Below are 23,218 nucleotides of genomic sequence, written 5' to 3' on the forward strand. Positions count from 1 at the left end.
GGGGGGGGGGGGGGGGGGGGGGCTAACACAGCAGGCGCAGTCACCGCAGCATCTCACCGGGGTGAAGTTAGTTTAATATTCAACATTCGTCGTTTTTTTCGCGCCTGTTACCTTCAATAGATCCGTGTCGAAATCTCCATTTCTCACTGGATATATTTGAAAGCTAATTCAGGCAGAAGTTTCACAGTTGTGGTCGTTGATGCTGTCAAAAAGAAAATCAGTCCATTTAGAAGTGATACGAAGAGAAAGCAGCCGTTTTGTCCCGGCGGTGGCTCCTCCTCCCTCACTGACCCCGGCAGAAACCCCAACTCTGCTCGGGAAAGTTAATAATAAAGTTAATAATAAAGGCTGCGGGCTGACGTCAGCATGTTTTTCACGTATGTCTTGAATTTAACGATCTCCTCCAATCAAACACCTGCATCAGGATCCTTTTGTTCCATCAAGCCTTCACACTATGTTTTATAATGAGACGTTATCCAGCTAAAGTTAGGAAAGGATCACTGACTCAGGAACTGTTAATCTGTAACGGCCTAAATCAGTTCCTAACCCTTATTACCGTGGTTACCAGTTAGGATAGGATCCTGCTGGTTAGGAAGTTTCTCCTGTGTTTCAGCAGATTTTCTGCTCATGTTCAAAACTTTCTGCACATTCAGAATCTCTCCCACAGATCTGGGTTCTCTGACGCGTCCAGACTAACGTGGTCATTTACTGAGAAGTCTAGCTGCCCTTTACTCTGCGCTGCATTACGTTATTGATCCGCTGGTAGTAACGTTATCCCCTTCAGACCGTTTGGCCGACGCAGGTTGGGACTGCATGTTGCTTGTGAAACCTAAAGTAACACTTGTGATCAGGCAGAAATCTCAGCACAGATCCACACAGGTTAACTTCAGCAGCTCATAAAGTGCAGCTCACAGTCCCAAACAGAGCGGGCTGCGCTTCAGTTTTCAAAACTCTACCGGCTACGTTCCCACTCGTCACAGCTGTCTGCACTCACAGCGCCGATCAGCTGGGCTTGACAGCGTGTGAAATACGAGATCTCGTCACACCCCTAGTGATGGTTCTTTGTGTTCATAGGGTCTCATTTATAAACGCCACTTTCAAAGCAAACTTTGAGATCTATAAAAAAAAATAAATTGTCCTTCACGAAAACTCTGAGCCATGCGTACCAACATAAACTGGTGAAAAGAGAAACGGCGACTCACATGGCAGAAACGGTTTGAAAAATAAATCTGAATATTATAGACCAATAAAACTTAATATAATTTAGTATTATATGCAAAACAGATGAAAGTTTCCCTGTAGTGAGCAAGAAGAAACTAACTAACTAACAAATATCTGGTTTTGCTCAAGAAAGCTTCAAATATGTTGTATTTTGGAATCATATTAATTAATTCTTTCATGCAGTGCAATTTATTCTTACTAATAAGGTGAACAGGAGGACAAACTGAGTTTAAATTGATGCTGTTTTTGTTGCATCAGTCGATCGAGCCAAACGTGTGGAAGCGTTTTTCAGCGTTCCACATGTCTCATAAAGAAGGTGTCTGTGTTAGTGGGTTTTTAAAACTATTTCTAGTAGCTTATTTCATCTGATTAATGCATTTAACTTTAAAATTTACTTTTTGTTTAACGTCATTAATCAGCTTTTTATCACCTGCTCCTCTCTGCAGCAGTTTTCCTTCAGGAGATGGTGTCAGTTCATTAAAATAACAAAAAGCTTTTGTTGTTTTTTCTTTCAGCTGCCAACGCTCTGAACGCTTCAGGTGAGTTTTCTGTGAATCGTCCGAATTTAGCAGAACATCTCGCTGCATAAGATCCTCTTCATGTCTTCATATCAGATAAGAAAATTGAACAACAGAAAAACAGTTTAGAATAATGAGTTCAGGATTTTTGACTTTATTTTATCCCTTTTATTTTATTCTATTTTACTAATTTTATATTTATCTTAAACGTGTATTTTAGTCTTTTCAATGTTTTCATGCTTTTATCTTGTATTGTTTCTGTATTATTGTCTCTTGGGTATTATTGTCTTTACACTTGTTAACTTGTTTTTGAAAAGTGCTCTACAAATAAAGATTATTATTATTATTATTATTATTATTATTTATTGGGTCATTTATATTTCTGTGTGTTAATATTTAATCCATAGTGTTATAAAGCTGAAACCAGTGACTGATAAATCAATTAGTCGATCAACAGAAAATAATTATAACTGTTTTGATGATCAACGAATCTCAGTTTGAAGTATTTTCTGACTTTATTAAGAGCAAACAATTATTTGAATAATCAAATAAATAATCTTCAGATTAATCTATAATAAAAATAAGGATTGTCCCTGACAGTGCTTCGTACGTCTCTGTCTCCCTCCAGAGTCTGGCGACGGCGTTGGCGGCGGTCTTGATGAGAACCTCTGTAAGATCTGTATGGACTCTCCCATCGACTGCGTCCTGCTGGAGTGTGGTCACATGATCACCTGCACCAAGTGCGGCAAGAGGATGAGCGAGTGCCCCGTCTGCCGCCAGTACGTCGTCCGAGCCGTTCACGTCTTCCGATCCTGAGCGCAGGTAAACTAAAGAGACCTGTTATGCATTTCCACATTTTATGACTTATCGACAATGTTATAATGTTGGATGTTCATGTTAAACGTGACCAAAGCTTCAAATAATGAGGTTAAAATATTCAAATTAGCTTTATTGGCATGAATGTATAGCAACAATATTGCCAAACCTACATATAAAGTGCATAAGTACAATTAATTTCATACATTTCATTAGATAGGGAAATAAAACGGCAAAAGGTGTGTGTGTGTGTGTGTGTGTGTGTGTGTGTGTGTGTGTTTAATACAAAATAAAGTAACAATAAAAAATATAAAAATTCTGTAAAATAAATATTAAAATAAATAAATAAAACCGTGTGTGTTATTATAATATAATAATAATTAAATATTATAATATAAAATTAATAATATATTAAATAATTAAAATAAAATAAACGTTTGTGTATATTAATAGACAAATCTTTCATTTTTATTTAGTCCATTTAAAAAAAAAAAAACAATGTGTATAGATATAGAGAGATATAGATAGATATGGCAACGGCTCAGTCTGCCTGTTCCGCCCAGCAACAACAACAGCCTGGTAACATGATTCAGGTCTTGGCCAATCAGAAGACAGTGGGCTTTGAGAGGGGGGGCCTTAAAGAGACAGGAGCGTCTACAGCTTGTTTCAGACAGAGGCTGAAATGAAGGCCTACATGAAGAGACAGTGTAAGACAGAGAATTATTTTTTTTTTTAATTTGAATCATTTAAAGCTGCCATACAGGAGTCACAGAGCTACAATATAGGACTAGAAAGCAGAATAATAAGTCTCCTTTAACCTTCTCTGTTGTTTTTGTTCAAATTAACGCTGCTTCTAAATCCCTGTTTAAACAAACTACTTCTGGTTCCAATTCAGCAAAAATCGTCAAAAAATATTTTTCGTTGACACAGTTTAAGGGTAAGTTTGGTATTTTTCAACATGGACCATATTTCCCCATGTGTTTGTGTTTATCAGACTAATCCGTACAACATATTTGGTCCAGTACTGAGCGAGCGCGCCGGAGTCTGCAGCAGTGAAACCGGGCTTCAGCATAATCCTTCCGTCAAACTGCGTCCACTGAAGTGTTTGTTTTTGCGGGTGACAAGCTCAGATTGTTAATTCAAGTCTCTGATAACATTAGGCAAGGCAAGTTTAATTGTATAGCACATCTCAACAACAAGGTAATTTAAAGTGCTTTACATAAAAGCAACAGGGAAATATTAAAAAAAAAGTTTAAAAGCAACATGGGGAAATTGAAAAAATACACATTAAAAAATAATAAAAGTTACAGTGCAGTGTACAATCAGGGTTAAAAGAGTTAAATGGAAAATAAAAACAGGCTGAGGGGTTGAGCAAATGTATGGAAAGGATCCCTACAGAGAGAGACCTTTTTTTTAAAAGAGTAAAATCCTTTTTGTTTAACTATATTGCTCTCGTCAAAGCCACCAGACTCCATTAATAAAAACAGTCATTTTACCTCTTATTTATGTACCTTAATTTTTAACTGCCACGGCCGGTTAGTTTGTTTGTCTTATTGTTTGACTTTGGTGTATTTACCCTTTTAAAACAACAAAGTCACACAACAACACAAACAAACAGAGTGAGGCAGCAACTCCTGTGTTCTGTGAGGTAAAATTACTGTTTTTCATCAATGTAGTCTGGTGGCCTTGATGAGAGCAATATAGCAAAAAAGGATGTTTCTCTTTAAAAAAAAATAAAATAAAAAGGTCTCTCTCTGCAGGGATCCTTTCCATAATGTTGTCAGACACCAATAACAATCTGAGCCTGTCAGCGGCAATAACAAGCTCTTTGGTGCAAGGATTACTCTGCAGAGCTGTTTGACTGCTGCCGACTGTTAGTCGCATAGACACAAACACATGGGAAAAGGTTGAAAAATACAGATGTTACCCTTTAACACGGCTTCTGATCCCAAACAAACCCAAGCTGCTTTCAGCTTTCGTATTACTTTATTTGAAAGTACAGTTAAAGTCAAATTTTTTTATTGTGCGGGGGGAAAAAACTAATGTTTTCAGTTTTTGATGACGAGAGTCACGCTGTCCTTTGTTGTGGGGGGAGAAAAAGGTTTCAGCTGATCGTTTTGCTTTATTCCCCATTAAGCTTATAAACTCTGTCTCCGTCTCTGTTTTTATATTTTATCAGTTTATATATTTATATAAATACAAATCCTCTCCCCCTGTAACACGTCTGCACAGCACAAACCTGGAGAAATGCACATGTAAAAAATATCTGCCACGTTGTTCTTTCCCTACACATAGTTCTATTCTTTCATAACGTGCGTCTGTTTATTCCATCTTTATATATTTTTACATTCACTTATGTCAACTGTATGTTTGTCTGCATGTAGAGCCTTCTTACCAAAGCAAATTCCTTGTACTTGTAAAATACTACTTGGCAATAAAACTGGTTCTGATTCTTACTGTGTTCAAACTCCCAAAGTCTCACACTGTTGTCTTGTTCTTCTCTGCAGGATGGACCGACTCCAAAGCAATAACCTGCAAATAAGCGCTCCTGAGGGGCCGGGAAATGTTTTTTATTTTGCTAACTCTATTTTTCTAGTGTAAATAAGATGTGCAGTATGACGTATGAAGAATGTAAGACGCCTTCAGGCTGCAGAGCTGCTGTTTGAACACAAAACACTGAATGTGCAGATGGACTCTGGGAGGTGGCTCATGTCTCTACACTTTGAACTTTAACCTTTAAAGTCATCGCACAAGAAACCCTCCGTGCCTTCGCCACCTCTGTCGGTCGGTAATAACAGCGAAGCGGGTCTGTAATAACGGCACGATCCAGCTGTGAGTCCGGAAGATTTTGGGAAAGTTTTGGCGCAAATCAACCAAAGAAAACGCGGCTCTACCTCGGCTGGTGAGCCTTTAACGTTCACAGACTGTTTTCAGTGCAGCCTTTACTCTGTTTACAGCCTGCAGTGGGTTTAGGATCAACCAAATGAAGTTAACACCTGTGATATCATGGACATGTGCGGTTATTGACATCCCACAATGCAACACTCACATAAGAGAGTTCCCACTCTGAAATCGGCCTTATCTTACTGTTTACTCTTCAATTTCTGTGCAACAAACATGTTCATTAAACTGCCTTCTGGATCAGATTATCAGCAGGAAAATAACCTCTGATCCCCACCCAACAATGCACACTGAGCCCCGCCCCCAGCCTCAGGTGACTGGTGCTGCACCTGTCGCTCAGACGTGCAGGTGAGCGTCCTGTTAGCGCTGCTGTTTCACTCCTGAACTGAAAAGCGATTCCAGAGCAGCTATAAATCCATTAAAAACTGTAAATGACCGGATGAAGAACCAGATCAGAGTGTTTTAGCTCCTAAACGACAACTCCCGTATACATTATATTTGTTATTACAGTAAATTTTGTTGTTGCATACTTTACTTTTCCAAACCTAAGGTGTTCATTTTCCTGTAGGGATCTGGTCCCAACGTTGGACTCGAGAGATAAACTTATCCAGTTTATACTTTTAAAAAAAAGCCTGAAAATGAATCTTTTGTCATAACAAAGGTCGTCAACAATTTTATTTGTTTTGGTGACACAATTAAAGGGTTAAAGTTAAGTATTGTTCAACCTGGACCCCATTTGCCCATGTTTTTGTGTCAATGTGAGTAATTGGCACATTTATTAAAACCCATCAAAGTTCGTCCACTACAGAACTTGTTCTCTTGCCGCTGGCAGGCTCAGATTGTTATAAGTGTCTGACAACATTATGGAAATGATCCCTACAGAGAGAGACCTTTTTAGAAAAAAGTAATATCCTTTTTGTTTAACCACAAACAGTCACTAAATCACTCTCGTCAAAGCCACCAGACTCCATTGGAAAAACCCCTCCAGTAATTTTACCTCTCTGGTCTACAGCTAGCTGCCTTGGTCGGTTAGTTTGTGTGTTATTGTGTGACTTTGGTGTATTAACAGGTTAAAAACACAATAGAGTGCCTAAGCCCCTCCCCTTCCACCATGGACCACCATGGGACCTTACTTCGGAAAAAAAATGTACGGTAGTCAACGGCAAGAGGCAACAAATTTTTTGATCCTGTTTGAATTGTGATCTGAATTACACACAAGATGTTGGTCAATTTAAAATGTACATTTGAAAGTCAAGAAAGTCGCAGTTTGATATAAAACTGTTGAAGCATCAGACTGAAAATACATAATAACAAAGACCACAAACCCAAACGTCGCGTATGTGGCGTCATAACTTTGTGTTTCAGTGACTGAAGCTAACGGTACTGAAGCTAACGATACTGAAGCTAACGTGAAAGAACTTCCATGTGGAGATGATGTGATAAAAGGACCGAGAATCGTTGGATTAAACACATCAGGTGAGATTTATTTCTGCGTGGAACATGGCTAAGTTATCTAGCTAGCAGCAACCAAGCAATGAACGTTAGCTTAGCAGTACCAAGCCAAAATGTTGGTGACGTATATTGTGCGAGACGAGAGATGTAGTTCATTGAACAGTTTTCACACAAAACTACATGTAACTTTACTGATTTAACTACAACTTTCTTGGCGGACAAAATTATCTTTTAAATTGACAAACATCGTGTGTAACTCAGTTCAAACAGGATCAAAAAATAAGTTGTCTCTTGCCGTTGACTACCGTACATTTTTTTTTTCGAAAAAAGATCCCATGGGCCGGAAGCGGATGAGAGTGACTTAGGCTCTCTGTAACATTTTTATCAATGGAGTCTGATGGCTTTGACGATAGCAATATAGTGACTGTTTCTGGTTGAACAAAAAGGATCTTCTCTCTCTGTAGGGATCCTTTCTATAATGTTGTCAGACACTTGTGTTTACAATCTGAGCCTGTCGGAGGGAAAAAACAGCTGTACTTTGACGGGGCGCAGGGATTACGCTGCAGTACTGTACCAATTTTAAAAAAATGTTCCAATTAGCCACATAGATACAAAAACATAGTATGCAGGTTGAATTACCCTTTAACACGACTGCTGATCTGAAACGGGGCTGCAGCGTAATCCTTGCTTCCTGGTAAGAACTCTAATTAAGTGCTAATGACAGTATCGCATTAATACACTTAAAATTATTTTCAAAAACATTTACCTCAAGTCTTTCGTTCCACCTCAGCAGATTAAAATAAGAATAAAATGTCTAATAATAAATTAACGATTAATAAATCTTTACCTGGTTTTAAATAGAACTATTCTTTCAATTCCTATTTGTCCTATAATTAGCACTATGGCCGCAGCTAATGGTTATTTATCGAAAAATTACTCAATTATTTTGTCGATTAATTGCTTGGTCTACAAATGTCAAACTGTCCTGAGTCCGAGATGTCGCCTTCAATCGTCTTTTTTTTTTTTTGTCCGACCAACAATTCAAAATCCAAACACATTCATTTTGTTACTGTAGAAGACACACTTTAATATTTGGAAGTGCAGCTTTAGCGGTTAATTGATAAGCAAAATAGTTGCATTAATTTTCTGTAGATCGATGAATCAACTAATTGGCGCAATATGACTTTTTTTTTCTGGAAATCACTTATAAAATATTAGAAAATTTGTAAAAAAAAAAAAGAAAAAAAAAAAGAAGGCATTTACAGTTTTAAATCCATGCCCCCAGATTAAAAAAAAAACGCATTAAGACACATGGCGTCATAGTCAGCTGTTAGCTCCCCTACAGGAGCCAGCAGGGGGCAGCAGAGACAGGAAACTGTTGACCAAACGGCCCCACCAACCCTACACCGATATTTTTATGTTATGCTAAGCTAGGCTAACAGTTTCCCACTGCTCCCAGTCTTTGTGCTAAGCAAAGCTACCCATTGACCCAGGGCTGAAGCTTCTTGTGAGACAACGTTCTCTTTATTTTTCTGGGAATTTGAGGGATCTAGGATTTAAATTTTTTTTTGCTTTTAAAATTTCGTTTTATTTTATATTCTGTGGTTAAGCATTGACAGTTTTGGGGCTGATTCCTGTGTTATTTAGACTCTCTTTGAAACTCTCTTTGGCCCGTCATGCTGGAAAATAACGTTCAGAGGTCCTGTGGTTGTGTTGAGTTTATAAGTGCTTATTAAAGTTGCAGAACAGGATCTTAATTCCTGGCCTGAACCCATCTCTGTACTGGACCTTCATCTTCTCCTGTGACTCTGGAAAAGACAGAGAACAAGAGGATTTCCTAAATGTTGAACTGTTCCTTTAAATCTACATCAGTTTTAGTAGAAACAGCAGAGGCCCCAGGACGCTTCCTTGAGAGACTCCATGTTAAGACTAACAACATGAACAGCAGACCGTTTCTGTGAACAGAAACTTCAGCATTTAAACTCTGAAGTTGACTTTGTGTCTTGTTATAACTCCGATTGCACTAATCTGTTGATGATGAAACATGTTGAACTTGTTTAGTTGATTTGTTTTGGAGAAGAAAAAATTGTTCTAGAGAGATGATGCAGGAGATATTTTGTCCATTTGTTTTTCTTCAGGTTTTGTTCTTGAGAATTTAGTAAGGTTGATTTTTTTTTTTTTTTTTTTGTGATGTTTGTTGGGACTTTTTATTTTGGGATCACATCTGTCATCTGTAATGTTTGGCTTTCTTACGTACAGCGGGATCATGATAGCAAGATAACAGTGTTGCATTTAAGATAATTTAAGTATTTTTTAAACCTGGGCCCCGTTTCCACACATGTTGGGTGTTGAAATGACTAGTGGGTAGAAAAAGTTTTGAATCTGTGCAGTAGATGTTTCAGCCGGCAGCTAAACCATCTGCAGCGGCTGCAGTTGTGCCCGTCAAAATGGCGTAATTATGAACAGGCACATTTGTGGTAACCTTCTTTGGCTGACAAGACCGCTTTTGCGCTTGTGCAGATAGAGACCGGCAAGCAGTACGGATTTTGCACCTACATATACGACTTGCTCAGTTTGACACAGAAAAGACCAAAGAGTTGACGAGTAGGAAGTCCGACATCGGGGTCGTTCCATTTGTCACTTCTGGTCTCAGAACTCCCAGTACAGATGGAACGCACCATTACAGTCTGAGGCTGTCTGTGGCGAAAAGAAGCGCTTTTTGAGGACGCCATTTTAATGGGAGCAATCGCCTCAAAGGAATGCGTTGCAGATGGTTCAGCTGCCGGCTGAAGCATCTACTGCACGGATTCAAAACGTTTTCTACCTGCTAGTCATTTCAACACCAAAATATGTGAAAATAGTGCCCAGGTTTAAAAATACTAAAACTATCCATTAAGTTTCACTGGTGTCTCTGCAAGAACATAAGTGAATAATGTTATAATCACAGCACAGAGTTTTATATGATCTTCCATTAGACAGAAACAAATTATCCGGTTCTCTTCAGGTATGTTCTTCAGCATTGTTAGCTGAGACCAACACAGCTGGAAGCTAACGTGCTAGCATTCAGCTGTGTTCTTTAGTCCAGTGGTTCCCAAGCTTTTAGGCTTGTTGAAATAAAGCTTATATAAAGAGGTTTTTAAATGTCTGAGTTGTGAGCGTTCCCACCTCACAACCTCTTAGATTGGGTCATTTGAATTATTGTTTCAGGTGAAACAATCTAATATTTCCAAGCATAAGATTAAAGCTAAGGTAGGGTTATTTATAGATGCATTGTTTTTGTTAAATTTGTTGAAATTCTTTTTACATTAAAGCAACAAAAAAAGCAGCAGGTTTTAGTTTTTCCTTCGGCCTGTCAGATTTAACTGGTGACCTCCTGACCCCCAGTTTGGGAACCACTGCTATAGTCTCAGTGAGAACCCTGGATTTTCAGTTTTTGATTTGACTCTTGATTTTAATCTCAGTCCAGACGCGTTGTGATGTACTTAAAAACTTCACTGGAATCTGTTTTAAAAAGAAATATTTTAGAAGAAGCTTTAGTTTTCTGAGTGAACTTTGATGAATCATTTTGTAATAAAACTGATTTTCGTTCAGTCGTGTATCCAGTGTTTCCTTACCTTACTTTGACAAGCCCCTACTTTCCTACGTTGAGTGACAAAATATTGATTCACTTGCTCTGTAAGTAGCAACTGAGTAAGCTGTGCTGTTTTTGGTGCCTAAGTGGTTTTTGGTGCCTGAAGCTAACCAAGCGGCTTTAGTGCCTAAATTTAACCAAGCGGTTTTAGTGCCTAAATTTAACCAAGCGGTTTTAGTGCCTAAATTTAACCAAGCGGTTTTGATGCCTAAACCTAACAAAGTGGTTTTGGTCCCTAAACCTAACCTTAACGAAACTATTACTACTTTCCTACGTTGAGTGACAAAATATTGATTCACTTGCTCTGTAAGTAGCAACTGAGTAAGCGCTGCTATTTTTGGTGCCTGAACCTAACCAAGCGGTTTTGGTGCTTGAACCGAACCAAGCTTATGATCAGAACTGTGGCCATAGCAACAATCTCATGCGCAGCAGTGTCTGCTGTTCAGAAATAAAACCTTCTGGAGCGGTCCCTCATTCATGCGTATCTGCTGCTATTTAACATCCCTTTGTTCCGTTACTTTTGGCTCAGGGTGTCGGGACTGACGCCACAGTAATGATTGACAGCAGCTTGGTCATTTCGTACCTTTTGGAAAAGGTATTTGTTTGTTATTGAAGATGCTGTTTGGAAGGGTGGTCACACCAAATACTGATCTGAATTAGCGTTTTTTAGCGTTTCTGTGCACTCACTTTGCCTTTTTACTAATTGATAAATATAAACTAGAAACCTTTGCACAGTACACAGTAATGTAGATTAGTTGTCGACCGATACAGGCTTTTCAGTGGCCGATGCCGATATTTAGAGCATGATATTTAACGCCGATGTCAGAAGAAAGAAAAGTCCTGTTTAATCCATAATAGCACGACCTAATCTACATGTTATCTCAACGTGTTGTGTCAGTCGGAAGCTTTATCAATGAATGAAACAGAAACATACTTTGGGTTCTGCTGTAGATTTCTGGTGTTAAAGGGAGAGCAGGGTTCAGTTTCTCAGACGTCATTCAGCTCCATTATTCTCTACAGTATAAATATATATACGTATGTATATTTAACACTAGCCAGTAATGGTTTTAGATTGGAGCTGCTATCATTTAGCACGATATATATATTTGGCCGATGAGGATTATATCAAAATGCCGCATTTCGTCCCGATTAGTCGGTCTATTGCATTTATTCACGTTAATATTGACTTGTTAAATACTCAATGTTATTTATTACAATATAATAATTGTTTGTTAATGTTAAGTATAATGTACATACTATTCTGCAGTTTTCAAAGGTTAAAGATGGACTTTTATTGATTATGATGTGAATATCTGAGGCTAGTTGTTAATCAGAAGATTCAGTATTTGGATCAAGTAATCTATAAAAGCCAGAAACTGTTATTCCAACGATCCATATTTATATGTTCCTGCTGCTCAGCTCCTTGTCAGGTTTTATCATTATTTCATTTTATATATTATTTTGCCCCCCTCATTCCACCTTAATAAACTAAAAGTACAAAAATTGTTTTTAACTTTTGAAAGCTGAAGATAAACAGGATTCAGGAAGTGAATCAAAACATCATTCAGGTTTAAACAGCAGACAGACATCAACTTGTATTAAGAGGTTTTATTAGCATCACATTATTAACAGTGTGGAATGAAATGTGTTGGAAAGTCCTCTCCTGAAGTCTTCCTCTTCCTTCAGTCTGAACTCAGGGCAGAAAAACTCAGGACACGTTTTGAAATGAGGTTTTCAGCAGGTCTGAGGCTCAAAAAAAAATAAAATCAACACTAGTCAATAAATAGCTGCCAGTGAAAACCCGATGTGACGTTGAAGAGTTCTGCTTCAGGGCTGGACTCGGTCTTTACAGCCTGTTGGTCCACGTCAGTCTTCACTCAAGACTCAGCGAACGTTTTCTGTGGCTCATTGATAAAACAGATAGCAGCAGCTAATCATCAAATCCCTTTCTGATCACTTTCTGTCAGCAGCAGATGGCGAAGTCTTACTGTCTGGGAAGAGTTCACGAAACCAAACCACGTTTCAATTCTATTTAAACTCGCCGTTTAACGTTTTTACACGCTCGTATTATTCCTCTGTGTAGTTTTAACTGTTAGTGGCGGGGTTCGCCATCAGCCGACGGGCAACAGTGTCACTGTCCGTTTGACCTGATTGATCATCACAGTTTTGACCTGATTGATAAGCCCAACTGCCGGTGGCCCAGTTGCATTGTGGGTAATGTACATGCCACGTTGTTACGAACGTGTGGGATTAAAAACAGATCTCTGGTTCTGCTGCATCGATTTTTAGTACAGTTAACAACTGTTGGGGGTGGCACCTTGTAAATTATGCTAAGCTAATGCTAAGCAGGTTTTGAGCTCTTGGTTGTTCTAAAATTAAATCCAGGTTTCAGTGACACACAACGGTGGCGGTCAGCGCTGACCTACGTGACGAAAACATTGTACTTCCTGTGGCTGCTTCACAATAAAAGCCAGTTGAAGTGTTTTAATGTGAAGCAGCAGCAGTAGGAAATGTTGGGTTAGCATTAGCAGTAGAGCCTGACAGTTAGCGATTTTACAACGCTGAAGTTAGCTTCTGATCAGGCAGTTAGAGAAACGGGTCCAGATCAAAAACCACTTTGCCTAGCGCAGTTTCAGATTTGTGAAACCTTTATTCTATCTGTGAAAATTTAAAAAAGGACAAAGTTTATCTAGTCCAGATTTGAAGCTCTAGGCATTGGAGTTTTTAATCTGGACCCGAGTTTCCGTTAACTACCAAATCAGAAACGTCGTACAGATTTTGATATGAGGGTTTTTGTAAAATCCAATATTCCGATATATTGGCCGATAACCTTTTTGTTTTTCTTCTTTTCAGAAACACGTAAACAAAGATTCTCCCCAACATTTGTTTTGTGTCGATATGAGACATCAAGACAACACGACATACTGCAATTTAAAAATAGACTTTTTAAATGGTACAACTGTGTTGTGTGACATTTCAAACACGTGTTGTAGAGCGCCCTCTGGTGGACAAACTATGCAACGACACCAACATGATTGACAGATCGGTCTAATTTTTTAAATTGTCATCGGTCGGGCTCTAATTAGCAGTTAGCTAATCCAACTTTTTCAGATTTTCAGATATATTTTTTTCAATTTGAACAAGAAAACCTATCGCAAAAAAGGATTTCCCTGTTGTGCGGAGCGATTAGGAGGCTGTAACCTTCCTCACATGAACACATAAAATCAACAAACACGGTCGTTCAAGATTCGACTGTAGCTCTTTAAATTACGTTATCTTGCCTCGTCCTCTTTTTGTAAATTCTGTCAAAATTTGCAGCAAGTTTGGTTGAAGCTGGTATCTGTGAAATCAAATTACAAACAGTGAACCTGCAATCTGAATGAATGGCAGACCCCGCCACTAACACGTTAAAACAGAGAGATGATTACTTAATATAACTACAGTGAATGGCTGCCGCAGTACTTCCTGTTTTCTGAGCTGTTGCCAGAGCTTTCACCACCGTCCACAATGTGCTTCAGGATCTCAGACACATTGCTGACCTGAGTTATTCACGTGTTAATAATAATAATAATGCTTTTATTAAACTGCACACACTGACCGCCTCCCTCATGACATCATCAGAGGTGTTAAACAGGTACGAGGTTTTGACAGTAACTGAATTCATTGAAACAATGATCACGGTAACAATGTGAGTATTTACGGTTATGTAGCGCTGAAATGACGATATAGCTTAGCATAAGGACTGTGGAGACAGCTGGCCCGGCTGTCTGAAGCTCGCTGAATAACACGTAAATATATTATTTGTTTAATCTGTCTGTAAACAGAAATGTAACCAAACCAACCGCGTGATCACAAAGGAAGCGAAACTCGTGTTCCGCATTGAAAAGTGATGGGGAGCTGTGGAGGCGAGGCGAGGGGGCGGCGCCGGATTCTGCTCTGATCCGGAGCTGTTTATTGGCGGATAATGTTTTTAAATTTGGGGATCTTCATTCACCCTTCTGAACCTGTCTGCGGCAGCGAGTTTCCGACCTCCACTGTTGTTAATGTAGCTGTCTATGGGCACCCAGAGCTCATAGCACAGCACTGACTGATCCAAACTCCATTCAGAAAATAAGCATTTTAAAAACTGTTTGCTTGTCATCTTGCAGACGGACCTGACAAAGCAGGAAATGTTTAACATTTCAGCATCATAATTTCATTATTTCGGCATAATTTTGACCCGTTTATTGCAACTAAATCACATTGAAATGTTTATTTTGGGTCCATATTGCTGTATTAAGAGCAAATATCGCGGGCACGAGTAACGAGAACACAAAAAAAGGTCAAACGCGTGTCGAAAATTCACTTTGTTTTCTGAGGGAATATGTGAGCTAAACGCTAATGCCTCACCACAACAACATGCTGATGTTTAGCAGGTATAATGTTCACCATGTTTACTGTCTTACTGCGCATTCAAATTTCAAATCTATTTGTGGGAACTGCAGTTGTTGGACGCGGTTCTCCCATGATGCAACATTCCACTGAGCAGTAAGACGTCCAGCAGGGGGGAGCTACGCTAGCATAATGTCGCGAGGACGCGTGTGAACTAAAAAGGTTCCTCCTTCAGGTGAAGTGAGGCAGGGTTGCTGCTAACCGTAGGCTACATTATCGGTCTGTATCTGTAGCTAGTTAGCTCGGTTAGCATTGCAGCTTGCGGACCCATTTTCTGACCCGGCAAGAAAACCACCTCGGTCCTGTATTTCCTGTCGTCAAACTGGCCTCTGTCGGTCCCGGTCCGGCTGCTGTGTTCACTCACTGGGAGCTGGAACCGGTCCACATCATGGTGGTCCGCACAGAGTCTGCGTGGCGGGGGCGTAACGCACATTCAGCTACTGGCTACTGTAAACGCCAATCGATATCTGCGACATGTCCCTCCTTTACCTTTTGTGTTTTTAAATATGCGGAAACAAACAGCAAGAGACTCACATCAAAACATGTAAATTTTAAATATCTGATTAGGTGGTGATGGCGCAGTGGATAAGACGCCTGCCTTTGGTGTGAGAGACCCAGGTTCAATCCCCCGCTGTGAGCCTTGTCTAGTATGTATGTATAGGCTTTGGATAAAAGCGTCAGCTACATGAATAAATGTAAATTATAAGAAGAAAATTTAAATTGTTACAATGTTTGTACGATTAATAAAGTGTTGTGAAAACATTTTTTATTTTATTTTATCCCCCGGGGGCCACTAAACTCTGACGGGCCAGTGGTGGAAAAATGATTCATTTCTTCTGCTTTCTAACACGATAGTGAACATGTTCCCATTCTGGACAGATCCAGTCACTATTTTCTGAAATTTGAAGGACCAAAACGATGAACGGAGAGAATGATCTGCAGATTAATTTCTGATAAAAGTAAACATTAGCTCCTCCTCTGTCACCGCAGTAACTGTACATATAAAGTATGTGTGTACTAACACTGTTATATTTATATACTACACCGTATTATTACATCCTATATGTTCAGCAGGTTTTTAGACGTCAGCTGTCTGTCGACTCTTCTAAACATTAAAGTTGCCGTTTCAGGCGGTTCCAGTGGTCTACAGAGCGTCTGCGGTCCAACGGGTCATTCTGACGTCTTTTCAGCATGGTGTTTGCTGTTCACCATTTCTCCTCCTCCATCTTCCGTCGCCGCCACCTCCTCCTCTTCCTCTCCCCCCCGGCTGAACTGCCGTCTGGTGAGTCTCTCCGGGTCGTGTGACGCCATGTCGCTGAAGTCACGGAAGATGTCCTGAAACGTCTCGTCGTCTCCTGAGTGGAGATCAGGGTCGTAATATATACAGGTGAGTCTATATTTACACACACAGTATACAGACGGGTTTCTTGTATACAAACACTGCTGGATGCGCAGCCAGGGGGCAAAACGCTTCGGTACCCGGTCAGAAGACTGCAGTCAACCGCTGAAACGTAGATTACGCATAGTTTGGAAATTCTTGTTGACTTAATAATAAACTGCCATTTCAGAGTTGGATCTTTTCATTTTGGATATTAACATAACAGCACGGCCGCGCTGTAGGTCTGAACGAGGGAGAGAGGCGTTCTCTCCACAGCTGGAAGTGCTGCCATCAGGCCGAACTTAGCTGTGTCGCACTCAGAGGCGCAAAGAATCGGTCTTCCGTTGTAAACGTTGCGCGACCAGCAAAAAGCTTTCAACCGCGAACAATTTTGTATTGAAGCATCTGCTAAGAAACGTGAAACTTGGCCTGTAGAGAGAAACTCCGGCTGCTGACGTTGCTGCCAGTGAAGCCTCCACTCGGCTGGACGGAGCGGAGTTAATCAGTGTGTTGTGTTTTGTAAAAGCACTGAATACTTCTCTTATAAATACATATGCAAAACAGGAACGTGACGGTCGAGACGCTTGCTTGATTTTTTTAAATCTCAGTGGCGTTAAAAACGTTCTAGGTTTCGTAAAAATCCTCCTCATTGATGCTGTTATGAGGATGCAATCAGTTTAAAAAGTCAGGAGGGCTCTGCTTTGTTTTTTCTTAGTTTTAAACAGCCTGTCTGATGCAGCATCCTCTGGTCTGAGAGGCTGCAGTGTTTCAGTCCGGCTGCTTGTTGCCTCCTCAGGTTCATTATTGTTCCAGTAAAGTGGATTCATTTCTAAAACGCGCTGCTGAACAGGTTTCCTGTCACTTTTAAGGACGGGGTGCGGTGGTGGAAAGTAATTGGAACGGAATGAGTGACGTGACTATTTTGTTTTAGTAAAGTAATATTTACTTTTTAAATGAGTAATAAGTAAAAAGTAAGTCATTACAATTTCTGAGTAATTTGCCCAACACTGCAGCTAGAGGTGCCGCGAGTGCTGCTTCCTGCCCCCTGGTTGCATCTTGGTGGTGAAGTTGCACAGAAACCCGTCTAGATTTATACACACAGTATATGTATTTTCAGGACATACAGTACGTTATATAAATGTGTACTGACCCACAGCTCCAAAGACTCCTTCTGAATCTCTCATCTCTTCGTTCATCCTGGCCATCCGCAGTCTGAAACATCAACAATAATCACAGTTTACTAATTTCACAACATCTTTATCCGTCGTTTCATCATTTTTTATTTGTTGGGTGGATGCTAGGGATGAAACGGTTACCAGTTTAATGATAAAACACGGTCCAATTCCCAAAGGTTAGTTTTGCCGTTACAAATTTAAATGTTCGTGATAACCGTGTCTGATTACCGCGCTTTGGAAAAACTCACAGTAAATACTGTCCAGCATCAAGTCAAGTTAGCGACAGTCTCTGAAAAACCTGCGCCGCATCAACATGGGTTTGTTTTGATCAATGACAACATGGTGACAGCGCGCCAGAGAGGACTAAAGTGGTCGTTTCTGTTTATTATAGACGTGCTGACGGAAAACTTGAATCGCTGCGGAAGGGGCAACATTTCTAATCTAATGAGTCATCTTCGTACCATCACCCACTACTTTATCAGGGTATATACTGGAAGTAAAATTCAATCCTTTTTAAAACCTTTTCAACATATTTTAAGACTGCGGCGCCACTTTGAGCTGTAACCGGTTAAGTCAGAAACACTCGCTTTAAAAGGGTTTTATGTAAATTTTTATAACAAGAACTTTAGTAAAAAATATAACAACATCTAAATAGAACAAGATATAGATGTTCTAAATCTACATCTGTCTGCTGCAGAGGATCCTTCCACAACCTGGAGGAGGAGCTAGTATAAATGAGTCTATTAGCATAATATTATAATATTATGCTAATACACTCACTATTATTATTATATAACATTATATTAAAAGTCTATTGTTAATATAATAGTAAGCTGTTAGTTTGATATTAATAAATTATTTATATGATGTTACTATATTCATAATGATTTCATATAATAGTACAGTATATACAGTAGCTTCCCACTATTATAATAATAATTCCAGTTAAAGCTGTTTCATTTTGGCGTTTTTTATTCATTAGTTAGTCTCTAACTTTAGCTTTAAGTAGCCTACTAATGCATCAATAATCATAACTATTTATGCAGGACGATGCTCCATTCAGGCTGATCTGTTCACAAAGTGACATTGACGAGCACTTTATGAACAGTTGAACGTGTTTCAATAAAAGGCAACGATTTAGCTAAATAGACAGCCTGCGTTAGCCAAAACCATTCGCTGCTTATATTTGCCTGTTGTCTTCTGTCTTACCGCTTCACCTGCTGACGGCGCATCTTCGAGTTATAATCTGAGCTTCTTTAATAGGCTATACTGACTAACGTTACCTGCGGAGATAAATAAAGAAAGAGAGAGGGAGAAATCATTGCTTGTTACGTGATTCAACATTTCCCTCTCTCTCTCACACAGCAGTCCACTACGACTTTTTAATCCTGGTCATGTGACGCCGGCTCGTCCAGTCCTGCTCAGCTTCCGGACCAGAAGTCTGATGGTGCGTTCCAGTTGTACTGGGAAGTTGGCATTTCGAGGATGTACCACCACCTTAAGTCGGATTTCCAATCTGAGATGGCTGCTCCGAGTATCAACAGTTAGTGAAAGCTGTAGTTTATACTGTTTATTAGCACTTCTGTGTATTTGTGTCTCATATAAATTTCTGTACACACAGTGCTGTCCAACTGCTGTCTGTGGACGTGTTTAGCGTAAATGCGTAAATACTCCGTAATGCTGTTTTGTGACCGTCTTGTGTCGAGATCCAACAACATCACGTTATCAATTAACATTTAGATGACTGATTTTTGACATTTGTGAATTGCAAAAAAAAAGTATTAATATTATACAAACAAACATAATAATCATTCATTGATCATAATCGATTCGGTCGTCTGGCAGTTGAATTAGTTGTAAAAGTGTGTATGTAAATTGTTATTTGCTTTTAATGCAGATTTGATATGGTTTAATATATTTACATAATAGTATCTGCTGTTATTATTTTAATGTTAATGCAAACAAAAAGTTTAATTTACACTGAACAAAATTATAAAGGCAACACTTTTGTTTTTGCTCCCATTCATCAACAGCCAAAGCGGGAAACATATTTCAGCCAATCGTGTGGTTCCACTGACGTAAGGGTCCGTTTTACTTCTAAATGGTGACACATGCGTAGTAGAAGTATAATCGATCGGGAAAAAAGCTTTGTAAACCTTATTTTGGGGCAAATTAGCCATTTCTATCAGATTTTACTGCTGATTCTATTCATGTATTTTTTTGTCCCGGTGACCAGTAAAAGTGCAGATCTGGATCTCTCCCCATTCATTCAGTAACCACGGTAATAAGGGTTAGGAACTGATTTAGGCCGTTGCAGATTAACAGTTCCTGAGTCAGTGATCCTTTCCTAACTTTAGACAGGAAGTGTTTCACAGAAGCGTCCTGACTTCATTACATCTTAACTGTTGAGCTGCCCTAACTTTACTTTTCCACCAGGTAGCTGCTTTTTTACTGCTTTCACAAGATCAACAAAATGTCAACAGGCCGAACTTAATAACCGATTCTACCGATGTGTTTGATGACCGAACCCTCGTTAGCAGAAAGGCTGTCGGCGATGTGACGCTGGATAACGTCTCATTATAAAACATAGTGTGAAGGCTTGATGGAACAAAAGGATCCTGATGCAGGTGTTTGATTGGAGGAGATCGTTAAATTCAAGAAATACATGAAAAACATGCTGACGTCAGCCCGCAGCCTTTATTATTAACTTTATTATTAACCTTCCCGAGCAGAGTTGGGGTTTCTGCCGGGGTCAGTGAGGGAGGAGGAGCCACCGCCGCTGCTTTTCTCTTTATTATTATTTTCTTTTCTTTTTGACAGCATCAGCGCTCCGCTGGATGCAGGATATGTGGCGGAGACTGTGTCCGCTGTGTTAGCGCCCCCCCTCTTTAATATCCCGATTTCAGTGTTACTGGAATTTATATTTCTCGACGGAGGTTACCAACACCTCTAAGTCATGTGATTTGAAGTTCAGTGATAGTTGTTGTTTCTGCTCCATTTCCAGTTTATGTTTCATTAAAAAAAACACCAAAAAACAGCGATTAAAAGTCGTTTAGCTCAGCGAGATGAGAAAAGTGGATCGGTTGCTAGGTAACAGACAAGTTGATCACCGATGTTGGATCGACTGTTTAGGATTTCTTAACCTGAGATAGGATGAAGGGAGATAAGACAGGATTCCTAAAGTTAGTCAGAAATTCCCTGTGTTATACCAAATTGAGAAAAATCCCATCTTAGACTCTTCCTGTCTTAACTTCAGACTTAAGATAGTTTCTGTAATACGGGCCCTGGTCTTATTAGTCTGAAATAGCACCCTGGAAGTATTGCCAAGATGGCTGCCGAGTGGCACGACTTGCCTAAAAGGACTTTGGCTGAACTCAAAGATCTGAGACTTTCTCTCTGTACACAAAAGGCTTATTTCTCTCAAATATTGTTCACAAATCTGTCAGAATCTGCGTTAGTGAGCACTTCTCCTTTGCCGAGATAATCCATCCACCTCACAGGTGTGGCATATCAAGATGCATCGGGATTGTCTAAGGTGTGGGCTGGCCACAATAAAAGGCCTTAGGCTGGCCACAATAAAAGGCCACTCCAAAATGTGCAGTTCATAGAGAAAGTCTGAGATCTTTGGGTCCAGCTCATGATGAATGGGGGCACAGAACAAAAGTGTTGTTTATAATTTTGTTCAGTGTGTAATGTCAAACCTGGTAAAATGATTTCATTATAGGTATCAATACTTTTTGAATATTTCCAGAAAGTTCTAAAAATAATCGTGATGTGATCGTCTACTCGCTAGAAGCAGCAGTAGCTCGCCTGCCTCCATTGACGACTCACAGTGTGACGATGTCAGCGTGGGCTGTTTCCACAGCGATGGCCAATGGGTCCTGTCCTCGCTCGTCTACAGCGTACTGATTGGCTCCTCTCTTCAGAAGCAGACACACCTGTCTACAGCGGTCAATGAACATCAGCATTGATTATTCCAGTTTATTTAAACTCTGTGTGTGTGTGTGTGTGTGTGTTTACCCGGTATGTCCAGCGGTGGCAGCGGCGTGCAGCGCTCCCTGTCCTCTCAGGTCTCGGTGGTTGACATTTGCCCCGTTCAGCAGCAGGAACTCGCAGGCCAACAGCGACCCCTGCAGGCAGCACCGAGAAACACAACCAGCACAAGTGAAGACCTTCATGCTGAGTTATACCTCAGCGTTGAATGTACGCCGCCGTACAGTACGCCAGAGCTTGTCGTGAACCTCCCTGAAAATGTATCTACACGTCGCTGCGACACGGACCGCGAGAACTGTGATTGGTCTGCTTGATGGCAACGCATTTCCTCTGAGCCTACCGGAAGCGCTCCGGTCTTAAAAGTCAATTTTACGAGTGGCCAGTGAAGTGGCTGTAACACGGTGGATCAATATTTTTGAGTGTCTCAACCCCCGTGACTTGTTTCAAAAAGTCTGGCAGAGCCGCATTATTATTTTACCCACATTCAAGTTAGCGGAAGGCTAAACAGGAAGTTAGCCGGCCGAAGTCAACACAGTGGACACTATAAAGCTGATGTTGTGAAAGCCTATCAACGGTGAGCTTGTCCAAACGTCACCGGCGGCTTCAGAGCGTTGTTTGGAGAGGACCAGTCAGAGCGGGCAAGTGAAACGCCACTGGCCGATGGAGAGCTGCTAAAGAACGGGGAGAAAGAGGCGGGAGCAGCGCCGCAGCTTTCGGACGAATAAACCCCCGTAGTCGGTCTGGATTCTGCTCTGACAGCTACGCCGTTTACCCGCAGGAGGAGCTCAGAGTTAACTGCTTTTATTAAATTAGCTTTTTACTTTAGTTTTTGGGATTACAGCTTGATTTATCTTCACTGGAGCTTCTCAGCAGCTTCCGTTCACATCCGGTTCCACTGTTGTTGTTGTTGTTGTTGTTAGCGTCTACTGGACTACGACTTCATATTTATATAAAAACCGGACAAAACTGGACATTACTTGGAGAAAAGAAAGCGAGGAGGTTGAACTACCTGTTAAGTTCAGAAAATATGTGTCTGTAACTTTATTCCAGCTGTCGTTGTACTTTGCTGTGAACAGGTTAGCATAGCATAGCCCTGATTGATCCGAACTCCATTCAGAAAACAAACATTTTAGTTGTTGTCCTGCTGACAGACCTGACAAAGCATGAATTCATATGTTTAACAAATCTGCATCATGTTGCAGCTATTTCAGCATCAGTTTGATCCGTTTATTGGAATTAAATCACAGCAAAATGTTTTCTTTGGGTTCATACAGCTGTAGGAATCGCGGGTTGTGTTTATTCGCTTATCGCGTTGTGTGTGAACCGCCAACTGGCGTTTTGACGGTGTAATTGCAGAACAACACAGACACCAACGCACACTGTAGGCTACAGCGTAAGCTACGCACGTAGACGCGATGCAGACTTACAAATCAGATTTTAAACCTGCAGTGCAGCTTCTTTCTCTTTTATTGATTTACTGTTTGTGATTTTCTAAACCAGGTCCATATTAGACTCCAGAGTGAACCGACCACGTCGTAGAGAAGTAAACATGGAGGCCACAAAGGTTAGCATCTTTCTTTAAGTTGATTTCAGGTGGAAGAAAGAGAATTTGTGAGCAGATGATAACAAGGAGGAGCAGGAAGACTACTACCTCCATCACTGCCGTCCTCCATGTTTTCGCTCACCGCAGGTCCAGGTAGCG

The 23,218-nt window shown here is 40.2% G+C and overlaps 3 protein-coding genes across 3 annotated transcripts in view; 1 reads left to right on the top strand and 2 right to left on the bottom strand.

Annotated features, from left to right (window-relative positions):
* Positions 1-6,169, top strand: part of rffl (ring finger and FYVE-like domain containing E3 ubiquitin protein ligase) — an 18,286-nt gene extending 12,117 nt beyond the window's left edge. The window contains exons 6-8 of the mRNA XM_046073183.1: positions 1,737-1,760; positions 2,368-2,561; positions 5,063-6,169. Of these exons, the coding sequence (XP_045929139.1) occupies positions 1,737-1,760; positions 2,368-2,555 (212 nt within the window). The 3' untranslated portion in view covers positions 2,556-2,561; positions 5,063-6,169. The remainder of the gene's footprint in view (positions 1-1,736; positions 1,761-2,367; positions 2,562-5,062) is intronic.
* The window catches only part of LOC123985567 (SH3KBP1-binding protein 1-like), a 234,595-nt gene that overhangs the window by 55,978 nt on the left and 155,399 nt on the right, over positions 1-23,218 (bottom strand). The window lies entirely within an intron of this gene.
* The window catches only part of zgc:162872 (BAR_ACAPs and ArfGap_ACAP domain-containing protein), a 28,218-nt gene continuing 17,132 nt past the window's right edge, over positions 12,133-23,218 (bottom strand). The window contains exons 19-22 of the mRNA XM_046073181.1: positions 21,544-21,653; positions 21,355-21,465; positions 17,499-17,560; positions 12,133-16,325 (exon numbers count right to left, since the gene is read on the bottom strand). Of these exons, the coding sequence (XP_045929137.1) occupies positions 16,141-16,325; positions 17,499-17,560; positions 21,355-21,465; positions 21,544-21,653 (468 nt within the window). The 3' untranslated portion in view covers positions 12,133-16,140. The remainder of the gene's footprint in view (positions 16,326-17,498; positions 17,561-21,354; positions 21,466-21,543; positions 21,654-23,218) is intronic.

This window comes from Micropterus dolomieu, linkage group LG17, assembly GCF_021292245.1.
Source record: "Micropterus dolomieu isolate WLL.071019.BEF.003 ecotype Adirondacks linkage group LG17, ASM2129224v1, whole genome shotgun sequence".
Classification (NCBI taxonomy): domain Eukaryota; kingdom Metazoa; phylum Chordata; class Actinopteri; order Centrarchiformes; family Centrarchidae; genus Micropterus; species Micropterus dolomieu.